Source organism: Meriones unguiculatus, chromosome 11, assembly GCF_030254825.1.
Source record: "Meriones unguiculatus strain TT.TT164.6M chromosome 11, Bangor_MerUng_6.1, whole genome shotgun sequence".
Lineage (NCBI taxonomy): Eukaryota > Metazoa > Chordata > Mammalia > Rodentia > Muridae > Meriones > Meriones unguiculatus.
Genome location: NC_083359.1, coordinates 9,869,110 through 9,887,470, shown reverse-complemented (window position 1 = coordinate 9,887,470; position 18,361 = coordinate 9,869,110). Strand labels below are relative to the sequence as shown.

The 18,361-nt window shown below is 46.4% G+C and overlaps 1 protein-coding gene across 11 annotated transcripts in view; it reads right to left on the bottom strand.

The window, feature by feature from the left end:
• The window catches only part of Epn2 (epsin 2), a 56,547-nt gene that overhangs the window by 13,304 nt on the left and 24,882 nt on the right, over positions 1–18,361 (bottom strand). For 5 of the 11 annotated variants that reach the window (XM_060363576.1, XM_021639162.2, XM_060363575.1 and 2 more), the window contains 6 exons: positions 13,758–14,517; positions 11,740–11,910; positions 3,565–3,677; positions 2,887–2,922; positions 1,890–2,000; positions 650–824 (listed from right to left, as the gene is read on the bottom strand). In XM_060363576.1, coding sequence (XP_060219559.1) covers positions 650–824; positions 1,890–2,000; positions 2,887–2,922; positions 3,565–3,677; positions 11,740–11,910; positions 13,758–14,352 — 1,201 coding nt within the window. In that variant the 5' untranslated portion in view covers positions 14,353–14,517. The remainder of the gene's footprint in view (positions 1–649; positions 825–1,889; positions 2,001–2,886; positions 2,923–3,564; positions 3,678–11,739; positions 11,911–13,757; positions 14,518–18,361) is intronic. The other 6 variants (XM_021639164.2, XM_060363579.1, XM_021639165.2 and 3 more) reach the window with 3 other exon arrangements.

The following is an 18,361-nucleotide window of genomic DNA, read 5'->3' as shown; positions in this document are numbered from 1 at the left end:
GCACACATCCACAATCCCAGCACTCTCAGAAGTAGAAGCAGGCAGATCTCTGTGAGTCCGAGGCCTGTCTGGTTTACAAAGCAAGTCCAGGACAGCAAAGGCTACAGAGAAAACCCTGTCAAAAAATAAAAAGCTTCATGTGCCAGGAATATCACCCAGAATAAACCAATTCTGCTGCTTTCAACTCTACTATTCATGTTTCAAATTTGATTTAAAATCTCTCACATTTACCAATAAGCAAAACTCAGAAATAAAAATTCATTAAATAACTTATTATTGCTGTAAATAACAAGAACAACAGCAAACATGTCCTCCCTTCATTAGTAGTGGTGGTAAGCAGATCTCATTTCCAACTCACTTTAGGTTTCTCTCTGTGTATGTATAACTTGAGCTGGATGCAGTTCTAAGAACTGAAATGTGAGTGATACCAAGGATAAGTAATTTCTGATGCATGGACGAGGCAGTAAGGAAGTCGGCTTTTGTTTTCCCAAAGCAGAAAACCAGTCAAAATTCAGGGATACTGCACCTCTGTCCCCCAAGAAAGCCCTGCTCAGAGCAGTTTGATCTCCCACAAGGAAGCCAACCAGCTGAGAGAAAGCATCTCCCCATCAACCAAGCAAGCCTAGGAAATCAAGAGCAAGCTATTTACCAAATGATGGCCAGGGGTCAGAAATGTTCACAGGAGCCGCTGTTGCACCCCAGGGGTTGGTCTGGTTAGCAGAGGGCCCAGCACCCCAGGGCTCACTTTTCTGGGTAACAGCGCCTGAGCTGGGGAGAGCATCCATTAAATCCAACAGGGTAGTCTGCTGTGAGTGGGAGCCTGGCTGTTAAGACAAACAGAAGGAATGGTTTCACTTGGTTACAGTCAAAGCAGATATTCACATACTAAGCATAAATATTATTAGTTCTTACCACAGCACAGGCCTCCTGGGCAAAGTCCAGAAATTGAACTGCTCCAACTCCAAAGCTCCACTAATGTTTTGGTGTCCCTGAGCAGCCAGAGATCCAATATACCAAGGTACTTAAGGTTTGTTACATGTCCACAAGTTTTAAGAGTTCTCAGGGCTCCAAACTCTCTCAGGATAATGCTGGCATTAGCTCGGACTGTGACCACCCATTATCATCCCTCTTCACCTGCCTTTGTTTCCTGGCTACCACTACCCCCTGTCCAGCCTGAGGGAGGGCAAGAGGACCACGTGGCTCTCACTGTGTGTGTGGGTGTGTGTACCCGTCTGTCTGTCTGTCTTTCTGGCTTCCTACCCTTCCTGTTCCCATGATTGCAGCATCTGTCATCAGGGCCCTGTGACATCACAGTAGGTGATGCCACTAGCATCCCTGACGTGATAAGTTTGTTCAGAAGTAGAACCACATTCTGGTCACTTCTATGTCACAGCCTATCAAAGTGTGGGGGTTGGGAGTGATAGAGGATGGGGTAAAGGGAGACGAAGACCAATATAACCAATGGCTTCTCTGGACAAAAAAAAAAAAAAAAGCCCCCAAGGGTCACTGTGAGGCAGTCACTTCTGCTGCTACCCTCCTTTTACAGTGTGCTACGTGTTCTTTTCTTGCTTTCTTTTTTGTTTTTTGTTTTTGGTTTTGTTTGGTTGGTTTGTTTTGTTTTTTAAGACAGTTTCCCTTTGTAGCCTTGGCTGTCTTGCTTTGTAGACCAGGCTGGCCTTGAACTCACAGAAATCCACCTGCCTCAGGCCCCCTGCATGCTAGGATTAAAGGAGAGTGCCACCATGCCCAGCTTGCTACCTGTTTTTTTATTGTATTCTCACTGGTGTTCACCACAGCGTGGGTTCAGTGGACATCCTACCACATGTCCCTCCTCACTGTAGATAGCAGGGTGCCTGAAACAACCACCTACAAGAGATTCGCACATTTACCTTGCAGCATGCTTTCACCTCTTTCTTCTTTGGAACCTTCACTGTGTCTCTCCGGCTTTCTTCCAAGGCCATCTGCAATCTCAGGTCATCACCCCGCCTGAGGCGTTCTTCCTGGAGTGGGACAATGGGACTTGAGGCTGAGGGTAATGCTGACAGCCACACAGCAGGGCCTGAGGCCACACTGGCCAATACAGGACAGGAAAGGTCCTGTATGTGGCATTTCAAGGGAGAATATAGTTCAGCTGGACACAATGGCTTTCCACTCCCAGGGGGCTCACAGAGGTTCCCCCGTCAGAGGTTCCCCCTTTAGAGGCTGTCTGAGGTCATACCAACAATACTCAGGCACTACCAAAATTGGGAAACAAAATACTTTATCTCAAGTATTGTCCCAGGGTTGGAGAGCTGGCTCAGCATTTAAGAGCACTTGAAGACCCAGTATACAGCACCCACATGGTGGCTCACAACCACCTATAACTCCAGTTCCAGGGGATGCAACAGGCACACAGATGGTACCTATACATATACTCAGGCAAACCATTCATCCACATAGAGTAAAAACAGTGTCTCCTTACAGAGCACAATCTGACAACCAGAAAGACTTAGAAAAGCTGAAAATCACACTTCATTCCAATCCCCACAGTGGATACTCCCCAAAGAATGGTAGTTTTGTGATTTCTAGTAGACACAATTCATCTTATTTAAGGGTAAGTCACTTGCAAAAGACAGACCTGGCTTAATGTCTATGTGATTAAAAACATTCTTGGGTTTTGGCTAAAAAGGCTGAGGCTATCCACCCATCCCAGAAACCTCCTGGGCACCTTGATCCCGTGGAGCTTCCACATGGGCAGATTTAATGGCTGCAGGTTCTCTACAGGGGGCAGAGGCCATGTTCAAAACTGCCCCTTATTGCTGTTACAGACATACCAACTATGCCGGCCAAACCTCTCTGTGTTCACATTTAACACCCAACATTCTTCTCTCCAAACGAGGGGTGTACCTTGCTGCCTCTGGCTGTCTGCACGCTTTCTGATGACTGAAAGCAAAGGGACACTGTCTAAAGGTGTTTGAATGGCCCCTTTTGCTCCTCCACTTTAAAGTAATGCATGCTTATTAAAAAACATTGTATAGAGGGGAACAAAAGCACACACAGGCTCACTATTAGAGCACTTCCTTACAGAGGGGTCTGGGTTCCATCTTACCATACACTTGGAGAGAAAAAAAAAAAATCTATGCTGCTTCTACCATGCCCACATGCACCCTCTTTCCTGGAGCTTCCCTTCTAGCCTTCTCCCACACAACTGTCACAGGATAGACTGCCTTGGCAAGGACCAGGCCCACCCCACCTACCCACCACCCTCAACCCAGAACCTGTCCTGCTCATTGCCCTATATACTGGAACCTCAAGGAAGCTGCAGGCACGTAGCTCCCTCGGGAGTCCCCGGATGTTAAGTCTGCACAGAAACTTCATTCAGGGTTAGCTGCTTCTATGGACACTGACCTCCCTGAAAACCTTTCCAAAATATAGCTCTCTCTACCTGGGCTAGCCACAAGACATGAACTCATCAAGTAAGTGTCTTAAAGACAGGGCTGTGTGTGTCATCCTCTCTGGGATGTTCCCTCCCCCAGGAACACCAGGGGTAAAAGACCCCATGGGCTCGACCACACAAGCACTGACCTGTTCTGCCACCTCTCTGCTCATGGCAAGTGCCAGCTGCAGCTGCAGCTCCTCTTCTCCGCTTGTCTGTGGCCGGGCCTGCTCCAGCTCAGAGGACACTCGTGGAGAAGTAGCTGTGGAGTAAAATGGAGGAGAAGGGGACAAGTCACCACATGCAAAGACAGGGCTGACCGTCTCACTCCTAGCATAAGACAACACTCCGTTTTCATCTCAGACCCACATGTCCCAGCAAGATAAGACAAAATAAAGCTACAGATATTTCAGAATTAAAATCAAGTGATAGTCAAACATAGCTGCGCACCTACAGAAAGCACATGAAACCTTGGCTGGAGGTCAGGCCTCAGGAAGATCAAGTCTTAGTCTTCACAGCAGGTCTCTTTTCCAGAGAAATGGATCACATCAAACAGAGACCTAACAGAAGGGTTCTTGAAGGGCCTTCAGTCAAGTGAAAGAGCCCAGGGAAGCATGCTTAGAAAAATGAAACCTGTGTAGCTCTGTATAGACCCTGAGTACTTGTTTAACACTGCACACAGGTATATTTTGTTTAAGTACATAGGTCGTTAACACTGACAAGAGACTCTATAAATACTATTTTTTATTGAAGGTGTGAAATGCAGAGTCCTAGCTGGGGTACCAAACCCCAAACCAGGAATCTACATTCACACTAACCCAGGGACTTTCAGGCCAGGAGCTGAAATGCAACAAGGTCAGCTGGATAGTCATGAGTGTGAAATGGCACTGCTGAGTGTACCCACCTCTGCACACTCTCAGCTTCAATAAAATCTGCAGCTGAAAGCCCACCTGCTGAGGGAGCCACTGATGGCTCCTGGCTCAGGTCTCCTCTGGCTTCTGTGTAGCTCAGCACACCCTCTTCCTTCTGCTCACCAACTGCAGAGCTTAGCCTCCTGTACTGGGACCCACAGAGTAGCCTGCCCTCAGCCAAGCCAATAAACATTATTCGTGCATGGGTGGGTGGGTGGACAAGAAGGACAAGTCAATTTCATAGTTTGGGCTAATTGCTTTAAATGTTCTAATCTGTCTTAATACCTTCATCCTCGCAAAGGTAACTACTGAGACTGCTTACCACAACACTTGCCACATTTCTTGGTTCCTAGGAGCTGCCTCCTTGGCAGGTCAGGACTAACTCCTGATAAAGATGGTTTCTAGATAGCCAGCCCAGGCTACCGCAGATTACATTTAACTTAGACTTATTTGTGGTGGTGTAAGAAACCAATTGTCTCCCATCTCCTGTCCTGAGCAGGCAAAGCAAAAGCTGCAGTGTAAAGTCCTTCCTAAATAAAACCAGGCCTAATCCCATCCTAAAGCATTACCCCAATTCTACTTTTCAAAGGACCTCTTCAGAAATACAAATGGATGGTAATAAAACCGCCTCAACCTCAAACCCATTTTCCTGATTAGATTTAACAGTACACTTAAAAAAAAATACACCTTTTGGTTGATTTTGTTCCCAATCTCTCTGATGCCAATCAGAACACTCGGGTCTCTACTTTCCCATGCTCAAGGAAAGAAGTCATCAACCAGGATGGAGGTAACAAAGGCAATAAGATATACATAGGTCTACGAGACAGACCTGGGGGATTCCAGCCCACTGAGTGTGGCTTCTTTGTACAAATCCCGAAAACCACAGCCTACCATAAAGAGTGGAGAATAAATGGTTCACCGTTCCCCTGCTGAGATCAGATACAGCACTGACATCCTGTTTACAACCCAATGGGAATCATGAAGGAATAAACACAAAGGTCACATAAGCATGGAGTACTCAGAAAATGAGTTTTATCCTGCAGGGAAAATTGCTCACTGGCTATCAAGTCACAGGAGACCATCGGATCAGAAGAAATGGTTGGGGCTCCTCTTTGCTACAGTGAAGAGGCTTCTCAGGTTTTCAAGGCTGCTGGATACCTGTGAGGCCGGACAGACTTAAAATGAATGTGGAACATGCTCCTGTTAAAACCACCAAAGCAGTAAGAATGGTGCAAAGCAAGCCCCACAGAGAGATATGCCTTAGAACAGTCGTGTAAAACTTCAAGACAAAGGGTATTAAAGGATACTCCCTTACATGATGTGGTTTTATAGACGGATGCACAGCTCTGAGTCCCACAGGTGGCAGAATCCACCATTAGCACAATCAGCTGAGCACGCACAGCAGGCTTTGGCTTACTTAGACGATTCCAGCAGACACACTCTGGCCTCAGTGATGGCATCTCAACCCCACAAAGAGACTTTTGTGCCCAGGCGCATGACAGGGAACACAGATGTTCCTGTTCTGATATTCCTGTGAGCCAGGCCTGAATGGATCCTTCTGACTAACTAACCTGGCCCTACTTGGAGCATCTGAAGGTTCATAACTTACAAAGACCCAAGAAAAAGCAAACATTGCCCTCAAAATCTGTCCCTGAAGATGATGACATGGACTCAGTGGATAAGAGTGCTTACTGACCTGAGTTCAAATCCTTAGCACCCATGTAAAAAAAGATGGGTGTAACTGTGTCCTCAGGTGAACCCAACACTGAGGTGGGGAGGGAAAGGGGAGATAGGATCACTGGGGCCAGGATAGATCCAGGTTCAGTAAGACACCTGTCTCAAGAGAATAAGGGGGAGAGTGAAAGAGCAGGATATTCAAAGGTCTTTTTCTGGCTCCTGAACACCAAAAGTTGGTCCTACAAGAAGCCATGGAATTCTTCCTAACTTGGGCAGACCAGGGCTCCCCATTTGGATTGTGTTCTGCCTACTCCTGATGAAGGGTTTTTGATTTGAGGTGTGGTCAATGAGGCTCGGGCTTTGGGGCATTTGGAGTCATTTAGAAGTTCCTGGACAGGGACTCAGTTTGGTAGAGTGCTACCTAGCATGAAGGAAGCCCTAGCACCACATAAACTGGGCATGTGTGGCACATGCCTGTAATCCCAGCACTTGAGAAGCAGAGGCAGAAGGATCAGAGAGCAAGGTCATCCTTGGCCATAAACTGAGTTAGAGGCCAGCCCAAGCTACATGAGACTGTGCTATAAAAGGGTAGGGGGTGGGGGATAAACTAATATCACAGGAATTAAAAACACAGACTGCTCTTCCAGGACCCAGGTTTGATTCTCAGCACCCACATGATGACTCACAACAGTCTGTAACTCCAGCTTTTGGGGACCTGATGCCTCTCATGACCTCTGCTGACAATCAGGCACAAATGTGGTTCACATCCATACACTTAGGTATACACATATATGCATAAAATATTTAAAGCACACACAAACACATGGTATAAAAAATATTTTTTTAAAAAGGCGTGCTCTACAGACAGCTGCGGCTAAATTCATTTAGCCTCCCAAAGAAGTAGTGCGTAGAGTTGGGAAGAAGAGGGGACCTGCTAGAAGGGAATAAGAGAGGAACTTCAATCCAGATGGAGAGAAAGCATATGTCTGTGTGTGATTATAAAATAATAAACAGACTTCAGAAGTGGGTGTGAGCAGCTCAGGTTGGCTAATATTTGGGAGCTTAGCCCCACATGTGCGCCTATCACTGCTTTCTACTACACAGACCAGGTTCTAGGGACCAAAGCCGACCAGGACAAAAAGCTGCTAAGACTCTTCTACACGATACCTGCATTATTAAAAAAAAAAAAAAAAAAAGAACACTGAATGTGACGGCATACACTCATAATCCCAGCACTCAGGGTGGCAGAGGCAGGCAAATCTCTGGGAGTTGAGGCCAGCCTGGTCTTCAAAGTAAGTACAGGGAAGCCAAGGCTACACAGAGAAACCCTGAATCAGGTGGAAAAAAAGAAAAGAAGAACACTGTGGACTTTTAATTGAGGCCTACAAGAAGCACTGGGATTTAAGATACCACAGTGGCCTAGTCTGTTTATAAATAATCCCTGAAAAAAAAATTAAGTTATTTTGGAAGTTCTTTGATGAACTTTGAAAAGTGGATAATATGTGTATTACTGAAACAAAAAGGAAGAAAAAAAGGAATATTTTATAATAAAAGTTTCTACACAACCAGTTTAAAAGCTGGTGACACAAGACAAAAACAAAAGCCACGTGAATCACACTGTTTCCTAACTCAACTTTGGTTGAGTTTGGGTTTATTTTTTGAGACAGGGTCTCATGCAGCTCAGGCTGACTTCTAATTCACTATGTGGCCAAGGATGGCCTTGAACCCTTGATCTTCCTGCCCCTTATAATCCTAATTAAAACCGAAAAACAACTAAGGTCTACTTACATTCGTGATCTGACTGAGTGGATTTGACCTGTCTCCTTAGCCACAGTGACTCCACTCACGTGCATGCACACACACTCGCAAGAGATTTTGCTGTGGGCAAAACCCAATGACCATACTGACCTCAGAAGGACCTGAAATCAGTTTGCACTTCTGCTGGGCTACCAGAAAGTGAAGAGACAATCTGCAAGACTCAAGGGTTGGCAAGGCTGCCTGGTGACAGCCATGGGCAGCTACAGGATGTCGCTCCCAGTGTCTGGGCAGCTGCTCCCTAGCCATGCCCTTCTACCTGCACACCTCAGTAAGCACCTTTCTTGTACCTTACCTTGATCCTAAACCCCTGTTCAGAAACCAAAGAGAAACTCCCAATTTGGTGTCAGTAGCTAAGACTTTCAAAGCCAAATTTGGATCCCTCTCTAGCAACTGTGTATCTCTCACTCTTATTTTCCTTTTGTCCCACTTTCTTCTAGTATCTAGTTAATCCTGTGGCACTGCATGTGTTTTGTAAGCCAACTCAAATCCTCTGTGAAGCTGGCCCAGCAAGGACATGAAATGGTCATAATCTCCAGTAATCGCCTGGTAAGCCTGCCAGGGTGTAGGAGGCAGTAGCAGTCTCTGCACATGGCTGAAGACCAAGGATCCCTGGCCTTCCTTAGGCCTTCCCGAGAATCACAGCACAGTTAGACAGGAGAGGCTATCAGGTCATTCTGAGAAGATGAGCTGAGGGACAGCACCCACCTAGTTAGTACAACCATCCACATTTTGGTTCCTAGACTTCAAAGTACTCTGAGGCACTAAGGCAAACCAGAAGCAGCGAGTGCCTCTGCCTTCCTCTCTTCCCTGTCTTCCTTCGTTTCCAAGAACAGGAACTCTGACACTTACACTCTCCCCCACGGCACCAAACACCAAGGAACTGCTTCCTGGCATTTATCAGGATACAGCAGCAGCTCTGACTTCAGAGGCAGATTCAGCAGAATAACCCATGACATCAGTGGGCTGGGCACCAGAGCAGGCAGGAGAGACAGTAGGAGGGAGGAGGGAGGAACACTGGCTGTACTTGAGCTGGCACACCATCAAATCAGACTACAACAATCTTCTTCCCCAGGCCGTGGCTTTGCATCCCACCTTTGATGCAGATCCTCAACCCCTTCCCAACTACTTGCTCAATCTCTTCACAGCTGCAGCTTTGCTAGTCCCACAGTGCATAGCGGCTAGTGCCTCAAGTAAGCCAACAGGTGGGCTGCTCACATCTGCACTCCAATCCAAGCTGGCTGTCATCTCTATGATCTGAAAACAAACTCCAACCTTCCAAGCCTGAGAGACTCCTCGGGACTACAGAGCTTGAATTGACAGAGCAATTTCAAGCATGGACTGCAAACCGGGACAGGTGGCCAACAGTAACAGACAGAAACTCAGCTTTTTTGAGGTCTAGCCTTTATGAGATATGAGCATCAGGGGAGGCTAACAGTGCACAGTTGAAAGCGCTGGGACAGAACAACCGACTGCCTCTCCATTTAGAACTCTACTCACACTTGCATTACACTTCAACAAGCAGTCCCCAAACTGCTGTATCTATAAGCCCTCACCCCTGCCTCCTGGACAGAGCTCTGAGGCAAGTCTGCCAAAGCTGCCAAAGCTGGCCTCATCTCCTCTCCACCTCAGTGAGTGATCCAGGCCTCCAATAAGCCTTCTTGGATCTTCTCTAAAACAAACCCAAGGACTGGTTGCTTTCCACCTATCAAGCTACCAGTCCTACCATCTCCCGGCCAGTGAGGCCTCCTGCTCAAGCCAGAGGAATTCTCCCAGCCCTTCTCAAGTGCCTCTGAGGTTTAAGGATCCATCTACCCTGATCCCTTCTTCCCTGTGTAAAAGCTATAGGCCTTTTTTTTTTCATGCAGATGCTAGTCCACTGAGCCAAGTATGTGATCTGTGAAAGGTTTAGCACAGTGACAATATTTAGAAATTCCTATCAGAGGGCTGGAGAGATGGCTCAGAGATTAAGAGCACTGGCTGCTCTCCCAAAGGTCCTAAGCTCAATTCCTAGCAACCACATGGTTGCTCGCAACCATCTATAATGAGATCTAGTGCCCTCTTCTGGCGTGCAGGTGTACATGAAGACAGAACACTGAATACATAATAAGAAAGAGAGAGGGAGAAAGAAAAAGAAAGAGAAAGAGAAAGAGAGAAAGAGAGAGAGAGATAGAGAGAGAGAGAGAGAGAGAAAGAAAGAAAGAAAGAAAGAAAGAAAGAAAGAAAGAAAGAAAGAAAGAAAGAAAGAAAGGGAAAGGGAAAGGGAAGAGGAAGGAAAAGGAAAAGGAAAGGAAAGGAAGGAATTAATTCCTATCAGGAATTAGGAAAGCCCTGTCCAACTCATTTTCCTCCATCCAGACTCTACCAGACCCTCTCAAGGATGTCAAAATCTCAGGAATAATCCTGCAAGAAATCAGTACTTAAGCCCAGGACTAGAGCTTGTAAGAATGAAGAATGGGTGGAAATGTTGAGGTTGAGGGCAAAGAAACCAAACAGAAGCTACCAATGGATACATGTCATAGATGAGATAAAGAACAGAATTTGAGAGATTCCCAAGGTTATTTTTACAGACAAAGCATTGAGAAGAAAAATAAAAATTAAAAAAAAAAAAAAAAAAAAAAAAAGGCCTGTGAAAGAAAGCTAGCCTCAAACACCATCATGCTACCATCAATCAGGACAATAGTCAAAACCTCAAGATGTCTTCTCTTGTGGCTGCTGTTATACTAGGTCTGCAGGGTCTGGGGACTTAGGTGCACCCCTCTCAACAACTCACCTGAGTCCCAGACTAGGAAAGAGAAAAAGGAGAGGGAGCAGGAGAACCTGAGAGAACAGATCCTAACAGGTGGTGGCAAAGAAATGGGTATGCAAGTTCCCTGCCACTGAGAAACCCTTCCGAACAAGTTACTATGACCTTGACATCAGTTACTATGCAAAAAAAGCTGGTTCTCCTTACCTTTGCAAACAGTGAAGTAGCCACAATCCCATACAAACTCTTAGAAGACAGAACAAAGGAAAATATCCCATAACTAAATACAGTGATCACAAAAATATGCAAGTCACACAAGCTGCAGTATTAATGAGGCATGAACAAGAAGGAACTTTCTCCAGGGCTGAATAGAGGCTGGCCACCTTATCAGGGAAATTACACAAAGGCTTGCTGTTGGTGCCCCTTGGGCAAAAGTAGAAGACAGGGCTTTCTTCTCAAGTGGGGAACCTATTTATGACCAAAGGGAGATTAGACGGAGCATTTTCTTGTGAGCAACAGTGAAAATCTGTTTCCAGTTTAACCTGTAACAGTGTAGCTCTGACCAAAATGCATTATTAATTAGGCAAAAGAGAAGCCCCATTTTTTAGTTACCCATTGAATTCAGCCTCTTGAAACACAGTGACCTAGAATTGACAGTACAGCTAACTCTCTGTTTATTGTGGCAGTGGCGATTTCAGCAATGATATAACAGTCCACCGGAAAGCAAAAACAACCCCACTGAAAGCTCCACTCCTACACTGGGAAGGATGGCTTCCAGTGACCATCACTGAAGGAAGGTCTGCTACTGGCTCAGCTTTCAGAAAGCATACATTTCCACCTCAAAAAGCCAATCACTTGGGTCCACTACCACTGGTGGCCTGGCAGGCAGCAGAACACCCTCTAGTCTGCAGAACAAGAGATACAGGGAGGATAGGGTCATCACCCGTACCAACCCACTAAGCAGCTCCCCTTTAAGCAGGTGGTGTATGATTGTGGGCAGGGGTTCACAGGGCTCCAAGCTCCCAGAAAGAGAGGCAGAAATGAGTCCAGGCACTGGAAGCTAGACAGGAGATCTAGCAGGAGATAGGGAGAGAGTTGGCTGTACTGGCATGACAAGCCCCACCCTCAGCAAGCTGCATGGCATTTCTACAAAGAAAAGCAAACCGCTGTCCCACCTCGGGCTGCGCGGTCACAAGTGAGGCATGGCTGGGCCCAGTCACCATTTGGACGGGAGGCTAGGCCCAGGTGCGGCAGGCAGGGGTGGCGCTGGCTCAGTGGCTGCAGCTCCTCACTCTGACCCAGCATGGCCCCTGCACGGTGCTGGGGGCACAGAGAGGCCTCTGGTGCTGTTGGGCAGGGACACACACACACATACACAAAAAGAGACACGCCATTAGAGGATGCGCAGCAGTGTGTATGGGACATAGGCCAAGGCCACCCAGGGTCCTGCTTCATCCCTGAAGTCAGATTCCCTGTGCTTAGAAATCTTGGAGAGCCCTGTTGCCACCTTCTGACCCTGGGTGGCAGTGCAAAATCAAAGTCTAAGAAATAGGAACATTCATAGCTAGAGCATCAGAACCTCAAAATCCAGCCAGGGTCTATGGCTAAAGATCTCAGGCATGGTGTAAGAAGGACCTGATGAAGCAACCAGGCCCTCATACTCCCATCTCGGCCCCACACCTTGATGCTCTACCCTGTTCATCAGCTGTGGTGATTCCGGTCCCTCTGTATCCTCCACAGGAGGATCCTTGAGGAAAATGAAACAATTCTCCTCTTACAGGCCAATCTTTTGTATATATGTACATATGTATGTGTGTATGTATATGTGTATGCATGTATGTTTTATTTATTTTGGGGTACATAGTAATACTTAATCCAGGGAGATTTCAAGAGACTTAAGGTTGCCTTTGGGTACAAGTGATCTCACAAAAGTCATTATCATTACTTAACAAAAGCAATTCAAACTCAAAAAATAAAATTATAATAACCAGAAATATGATAAGAAAATGCTAACCTGCTCCAACTCTAATAACTCAGAATTCCTAGAGGCAGGAAGCCTGACTTTTGATATGTAAATCTTGCACATAATACATTTCTCAAACTTCTAATGGTGATACGAAGAAAGTCAAACTGAAACCTCTTATACAAAAGTGGGAAATGAGTAGCAAAACCATTAAGACTGGAAAGTGTTCTGCCATACTAGTCATGCAGATAGTACACACCCGTCACCCAAACTCTAGAGGTTGCCTAAGGAAGACTTAGCAAGTTTGCAAGCAGCCTGACTACACAGGGAGAACCACTGTCAAAAAGAAAAAAAAAAAAAATTCTGCTTTGCTGACATTAATGTACTAATTCCAAAAGGTATGCATTTAGAAACCTTTTTCTGCTACCAACCAGAAGATAAAACTTACGCATCCAAGGGCCACTAGAGCCACCTTTCAGGGTCCTTTGTGTCTGCCTCGCCCTAAGAAGTAAAGGATGAACAGTGTGCCTTGGATCACTTCCTGGCAGTAGGCAGAAAGCCAGGTGAATCAGAAACCAGCTTCTACAAGGCCCAAACACCACTTCCCTCTCCCCGAAAACCTCTTCTGAGTGCAGGACAAAGACCCAAACAATCCAACACACAATCAAATCATAGAGCAGCCCTGCACAGCATAGATACAGCCATGCAACCAAATCAAATTCTGGAGAGTCCTTTGCACATATGAGAAAGAGGCCTTGCTGCTGCTGCTGCACTGTTCCTTCTAGGTGAAACAGACATCCAACCTCGACTCTCTGGTTAATGAACTGTAACATTAAGCCACTCCAGAGATCTGCAACTCAGTCAGTAGAAAGACACTGACTGCAAGACTCAGAAACAGATGATCAAATACAGACTTAAATTCCTCTTGGCTACCAGGTATTTGAATCCCTGTAGTTTTGGGCAGCAGAACAATCCCTTTGCTGACAGATATTCTTGGGGAAAAAAAAAATCTGGTGAGACTGGCCTTGGAACATGGGCACAGCCTTACCTAAATCCCCAGAAGAGCCACAGAGCAGCCAGGGAACCAAAAGACCCTGTGTGACTAACTCAGTCCAGATCAAGAAAGTTGTCACCTGGGTTGCCAGAAGCTGAGAACTGAGGGCACAATCAAATCTGCCTTAACCCCATCACCTACCCCAGTAAAGGTAGGGTACTTTGGTTACTACTCACAGCCGTGGTAGGAGGCTGGCGAGCCCCCAGCCTTGCCATACTCCTGCTCCGAGTAACTGGTAGAAAGGTTGGGTTGGCTGGAACCACGACCGAAGGTGATCTGGTTGCTGCCCACACCAGTGGCCACCTGAGCCATGCGCTCTTTGGTTTTGAGAGCCTGAACCCTCTCGGCCTTCAGCCGCTCCTCGTCCTTGAGGAGAGCAACCAGCTGCTTTGACTTCTCCCGCACGTTGATGCCCTGGTCTTTGCCATCACGGTCAATGTACTGGAAGTCCTTCAGAGTCTGTATGGCGAAGATGTTTTCACGGCACTGCTGGGCCACCCGCTCAGAACCTGTCTTGATCAGGTAGTCCAGCAGTGTCAGTGCCTTGTACACGTGTCGCCAGTTCTTGCCATGGTCGTTAAGTCGCTTCCAAACCATGCTCATGATCTCCGAGAAGGCCACCACATTGTAAGTCAGGTCAGCAATCTCAGTCATCAGAGAGCTGGATGGGCCCCACGGGTCATTGGAGGTGGCTTCCCGGACTTTGATTTCAGCCTCTGAGTAATTGTTCACAATGTTTTTCATCTGCCGTCTGATAGATGAAGTTGTCATTTTTATCTTCTTTGTTACAAATGTGGAGCCCTTCAAGAGAAATTTTCCTGTCCCCTAAGCCTGCACTCTAGGAAGTTTGAATGTCGTAATGCAGATGGAACAGAAGACCGTCAACAGTCATTTCCTCCTCCAAAGCCTCAGGTCCCCGAAGCTGGAAGCCATGCCCTAGAGAGACAGAGAGAGAAAAAAACAAACACATTGCTTTGATACAAAGCACTGGTGAGGATGGGAGAACCCAACACAAACTGTGTGAGAGAACATACCCCAGTTCCATGGATCCAAAATGTCCATCCTGCTTTCAAAACTGAGATCAGATCAGAAATGACACGTGCTAAAGAATAAACCTTAAATTCAAGTTTGTTTGAACCTTAAGCAAGCATCATGACAATGTTCTATCTGCTGAAGCTCTTGCTGGTGTGGCTAGCTTGTGGGCTGTGTGTTCACTGCCAACCAAAAACCAAATGCAGAAAGATAAGGATACTGGGGAAGATGTCTTAATAAGTTTATCTTAACCTTTTGGTGCTGGGTACTGAACTCTGAGCTATTATCATATTCACCATGTACCCTGAGATGCACCCTTGTCCAGTCCTGAAAGTTTTACATGTGGGGGCAAGAAAGTAACATCTGAAGAATATCTTAAGCCTAAAGTGCCTGTCCAAGGCTTTAAAATTAGGCTCTGGCTCATAAGCCCGTAAGTACCTGGAAAATTCTCCTTCAAGGCCCTCTCTCTGTGACCCTCCCTGAGCGTGGATTACTTAAGTCCCAACTGCTCTTCTAGATCGAAGCTAACAACCTACACCACCACCTCCTCCCTCTCCCCACCTACCCCAGCTCTCAGGAGCTTCCAGAATGTGAACAGGGTCAAGCCTAACCCCTCATCTCACAGGAGACAGAGACCCAGAGCTTTAGTCACAGGCTCCCGGTGCACCCATCTCCTTTCTCTCTCCAGATGAGAAAGAGCTAAAGCAGGGTCCACATCTCCAGCATGGGGCTTTGATTGTCAAGTATGGTGATCACCATCTGTCCCATTCAGTGAATACCCAGTATCCAGTACCATGCCCAACATGAAATACACACTTGAATTAATGCTAGTACACTTAGAAACAGTATTCCCGGCCTCAAAGTCACAATCCATCAGTAGACAGCGAGATTCCCCACCTGTGAGATGAAGAAACCAAAACCTAGAAGATTCCCAGGACAACTGAAGAGAAAGCAAGGGCTTAAAAGCTTGAGCCAGTCCTGCTACAGTTGCTCAGTTCCTATGGCCTGATGTCTCTTTATCCCTCATGACTGTAGAGATGTAAAACATGAGATATGGAGTCTTAAAGTTGGCTGACTTCTGCAACAGGCTGAGACCCTCCTTCCTACACATCCTCATGTAGCCCAGAACCTGGAATCTAACTGGAACAAACCTTCCTCTCCCTGGATTGCTCCCTTCCCTGCTCAGCTGCATGGGAAGGACGTTGAACTCTGCAATAGGGCATGTTATAAGCAACACCTGAAAATACACAAAGTAGAAAGCTGGCAAAAGCAAAGGGGTGTGTGGAATATAGAACTCTCTAGGCCCCAGGACCTCAAATAAAAGCCTGGCTCTGAACCACACTAGACTCTCAGCCCAAAATGCCAGGCTGACATCAAGGGAACTCAGTATACCCAAGAAAGCAGCAAGCCAACAGAAGGGTGAGGACCACCTACACTCTTCTGCAAGTGACATGACAGGAAACACAGTAACCACTATGTCACTACATCTGGAGAGACTGGGAAGTGGAGTCTCACATACTTGAAAATGTAGTCAGAATTCAAGTGACAGTGGAGACTAGAAAGAGACAAACAGAAAAACCTGAATAAAAATTCCAAGGTTAGAGTGATGTACCTGGAAGCAAATATAATACCATTAAAATGTGCTCTTAAGATTTGTGCAGCTGGCCAGGGAAATGCCTTCCATCCTAGAACTGCACAGCTCTCAGCAGCCCAGCGAAGAATCTGCCAAACACAGGGGCTGGAGAAATGGCTCAGCAGTGTAGACAGCTAGCTGTTCCAGAGACCCAGGGTTCAGATTCCAGCACCCACAAGATGGTCCCCAAACCATCGGTCACTCCAATTCCAAGGATTCAGATACCCCCTGCTGGCCTCCGTGAACACAATACATGTTGACTGCATATACATACATTCAGCCAAAACATCCATACATATTAATAAAGAAAAACAGTAAGGAGACCCTCAACCATTACTTGACACCAGCTCTGTGGTTACTAGCAAGGATCAATACCTACTCTGAGGAACACAGCAACACCTGTTTGTCAACACTCCCTCCCAAACCTAACAGACACAGGTTATTCCACAGTAACTCACGCTGGCAAACCAGGCCCAATTGATAAATTACTAGACTAGGCATCTTCACCTCATAAAGAAACTCAAAACGGGAGCCAGGCAGCTTCCTGTGACTTTACACATACTTCATCTTTCTAAAAGCAGCTGATAGCCTGTGAAGTGAATTATGACTACATTTTCACCAGCACTGTGTCACTGTGGTCTACATACCCTATTTACCAGAAGTTCCTAGAAACCTATTCAAAATCCAAAAGCAGAAGCTGGGGGTCAGAAGAAGGCACTCTTGAAGGGAAGCCATAGTGTCTATGGCCACGTGAGAGGCAGGAGCCTGAAAAGAGGTGTAACCTGGTGATCCTTAATTACCTCACTATCTCCTGTACAGGCAGTCCATTCGAGGAAAGACCTCTATCTTCTTCAGAGACAAGTACCATGGTGTCCCTACAAGGAAGGTACTAGACCACACACAGTTCATGTGACGGAGCCAAACAGGCCCTCCAGAGGACAACAGCCCAGTCAGAACAATATGGACAGTGCCACATTCTTTTCAACAGTGATTATTTCAGTCTGAAGAGAAAGGGCCATTGTGGCTCTGCCTCAGCCAGGCTAGCTTTAACTTAAAGCCTTATAAACTGCTGCTCACATAGAGGGGACCAGTGAAAAGGGAAAGTTCTTTATTCCTCTTACAACATTAAAAAAAAATAGAAGTGAGCCACAAAGAAATTTCTTCTTTTCTAAAAGAACCTCGCCACCTTTATTCCAGTAATTTCTGGCTGGCTAAAAAGGTCAAATGTTACATCCACGGTAAGAAAATGGACTTAAGAAAACCTTTACGTTCATAAGCGCAAAGGCTCCAGAGGGAAGACAAACATGACTGGGCTGGCCGGTGGTGGGGCAGCTGAAGTAAAGTTTTACATTTTTCTTCAGAGACTCTTAGGGTGTCTGCCCACCTACACTAGCATGGAGACTGAGCGCTGACTGAGCAGGAAGAACCAAGCCCCATGTAGTTCAGCACCACCCTTCAGGCAGGCAGGAAGTCCTCCACAAAGAAAACCAGACAGCATCCCTTAGGATCTAACAAATGTTGCAACAAGCTCAGGAGAGCTGACGGGTGCCACACAGCCGCCTGTGACTTCCATGCACATAACTCTTTTAAAAGCAGAAATCCAAAACAAAAACATGCATGAGGCATTTTTCTTTTCTCTTCACTAACAGGCTGCAATGGTTTAGCCCTTGGGAAGAGCAGTCAGTGGACGCAGCTTACAAAGGTAGTAAGACACAATCATGCACTGAGTCTAAAGACCTGGCTGGAGCTGTTGCTGCTGACCAGAGCGTGGGACCACAATGAGCATCCTCCCACTGGGTTAGAGGGTCAAACACCCTGGCACCTGTACAAAAGGGCCCCATAAACAAGCCAACAAGAAACCCCAAGTTCTTTTATATCACGCCTTCCCACCTCCCTAGATTCAATAGAGTAGTTTTGCAAATAACCAAAACATGGGCAGTATTATTAAAACCATGCAAAAAGGCAAGCCAGGTGGCATGATGGAGAGCCAGGAGAAGAAGCAGAGAACCACGAGAGCAAGGCTAAAGGCTATGCTGGCCCAACAGCTACATAGTCTTGATTCTAAAACAATGGGATTAGGTCAGAAGCTCTCTGCCAACCCTTCAGCTAGGCAAT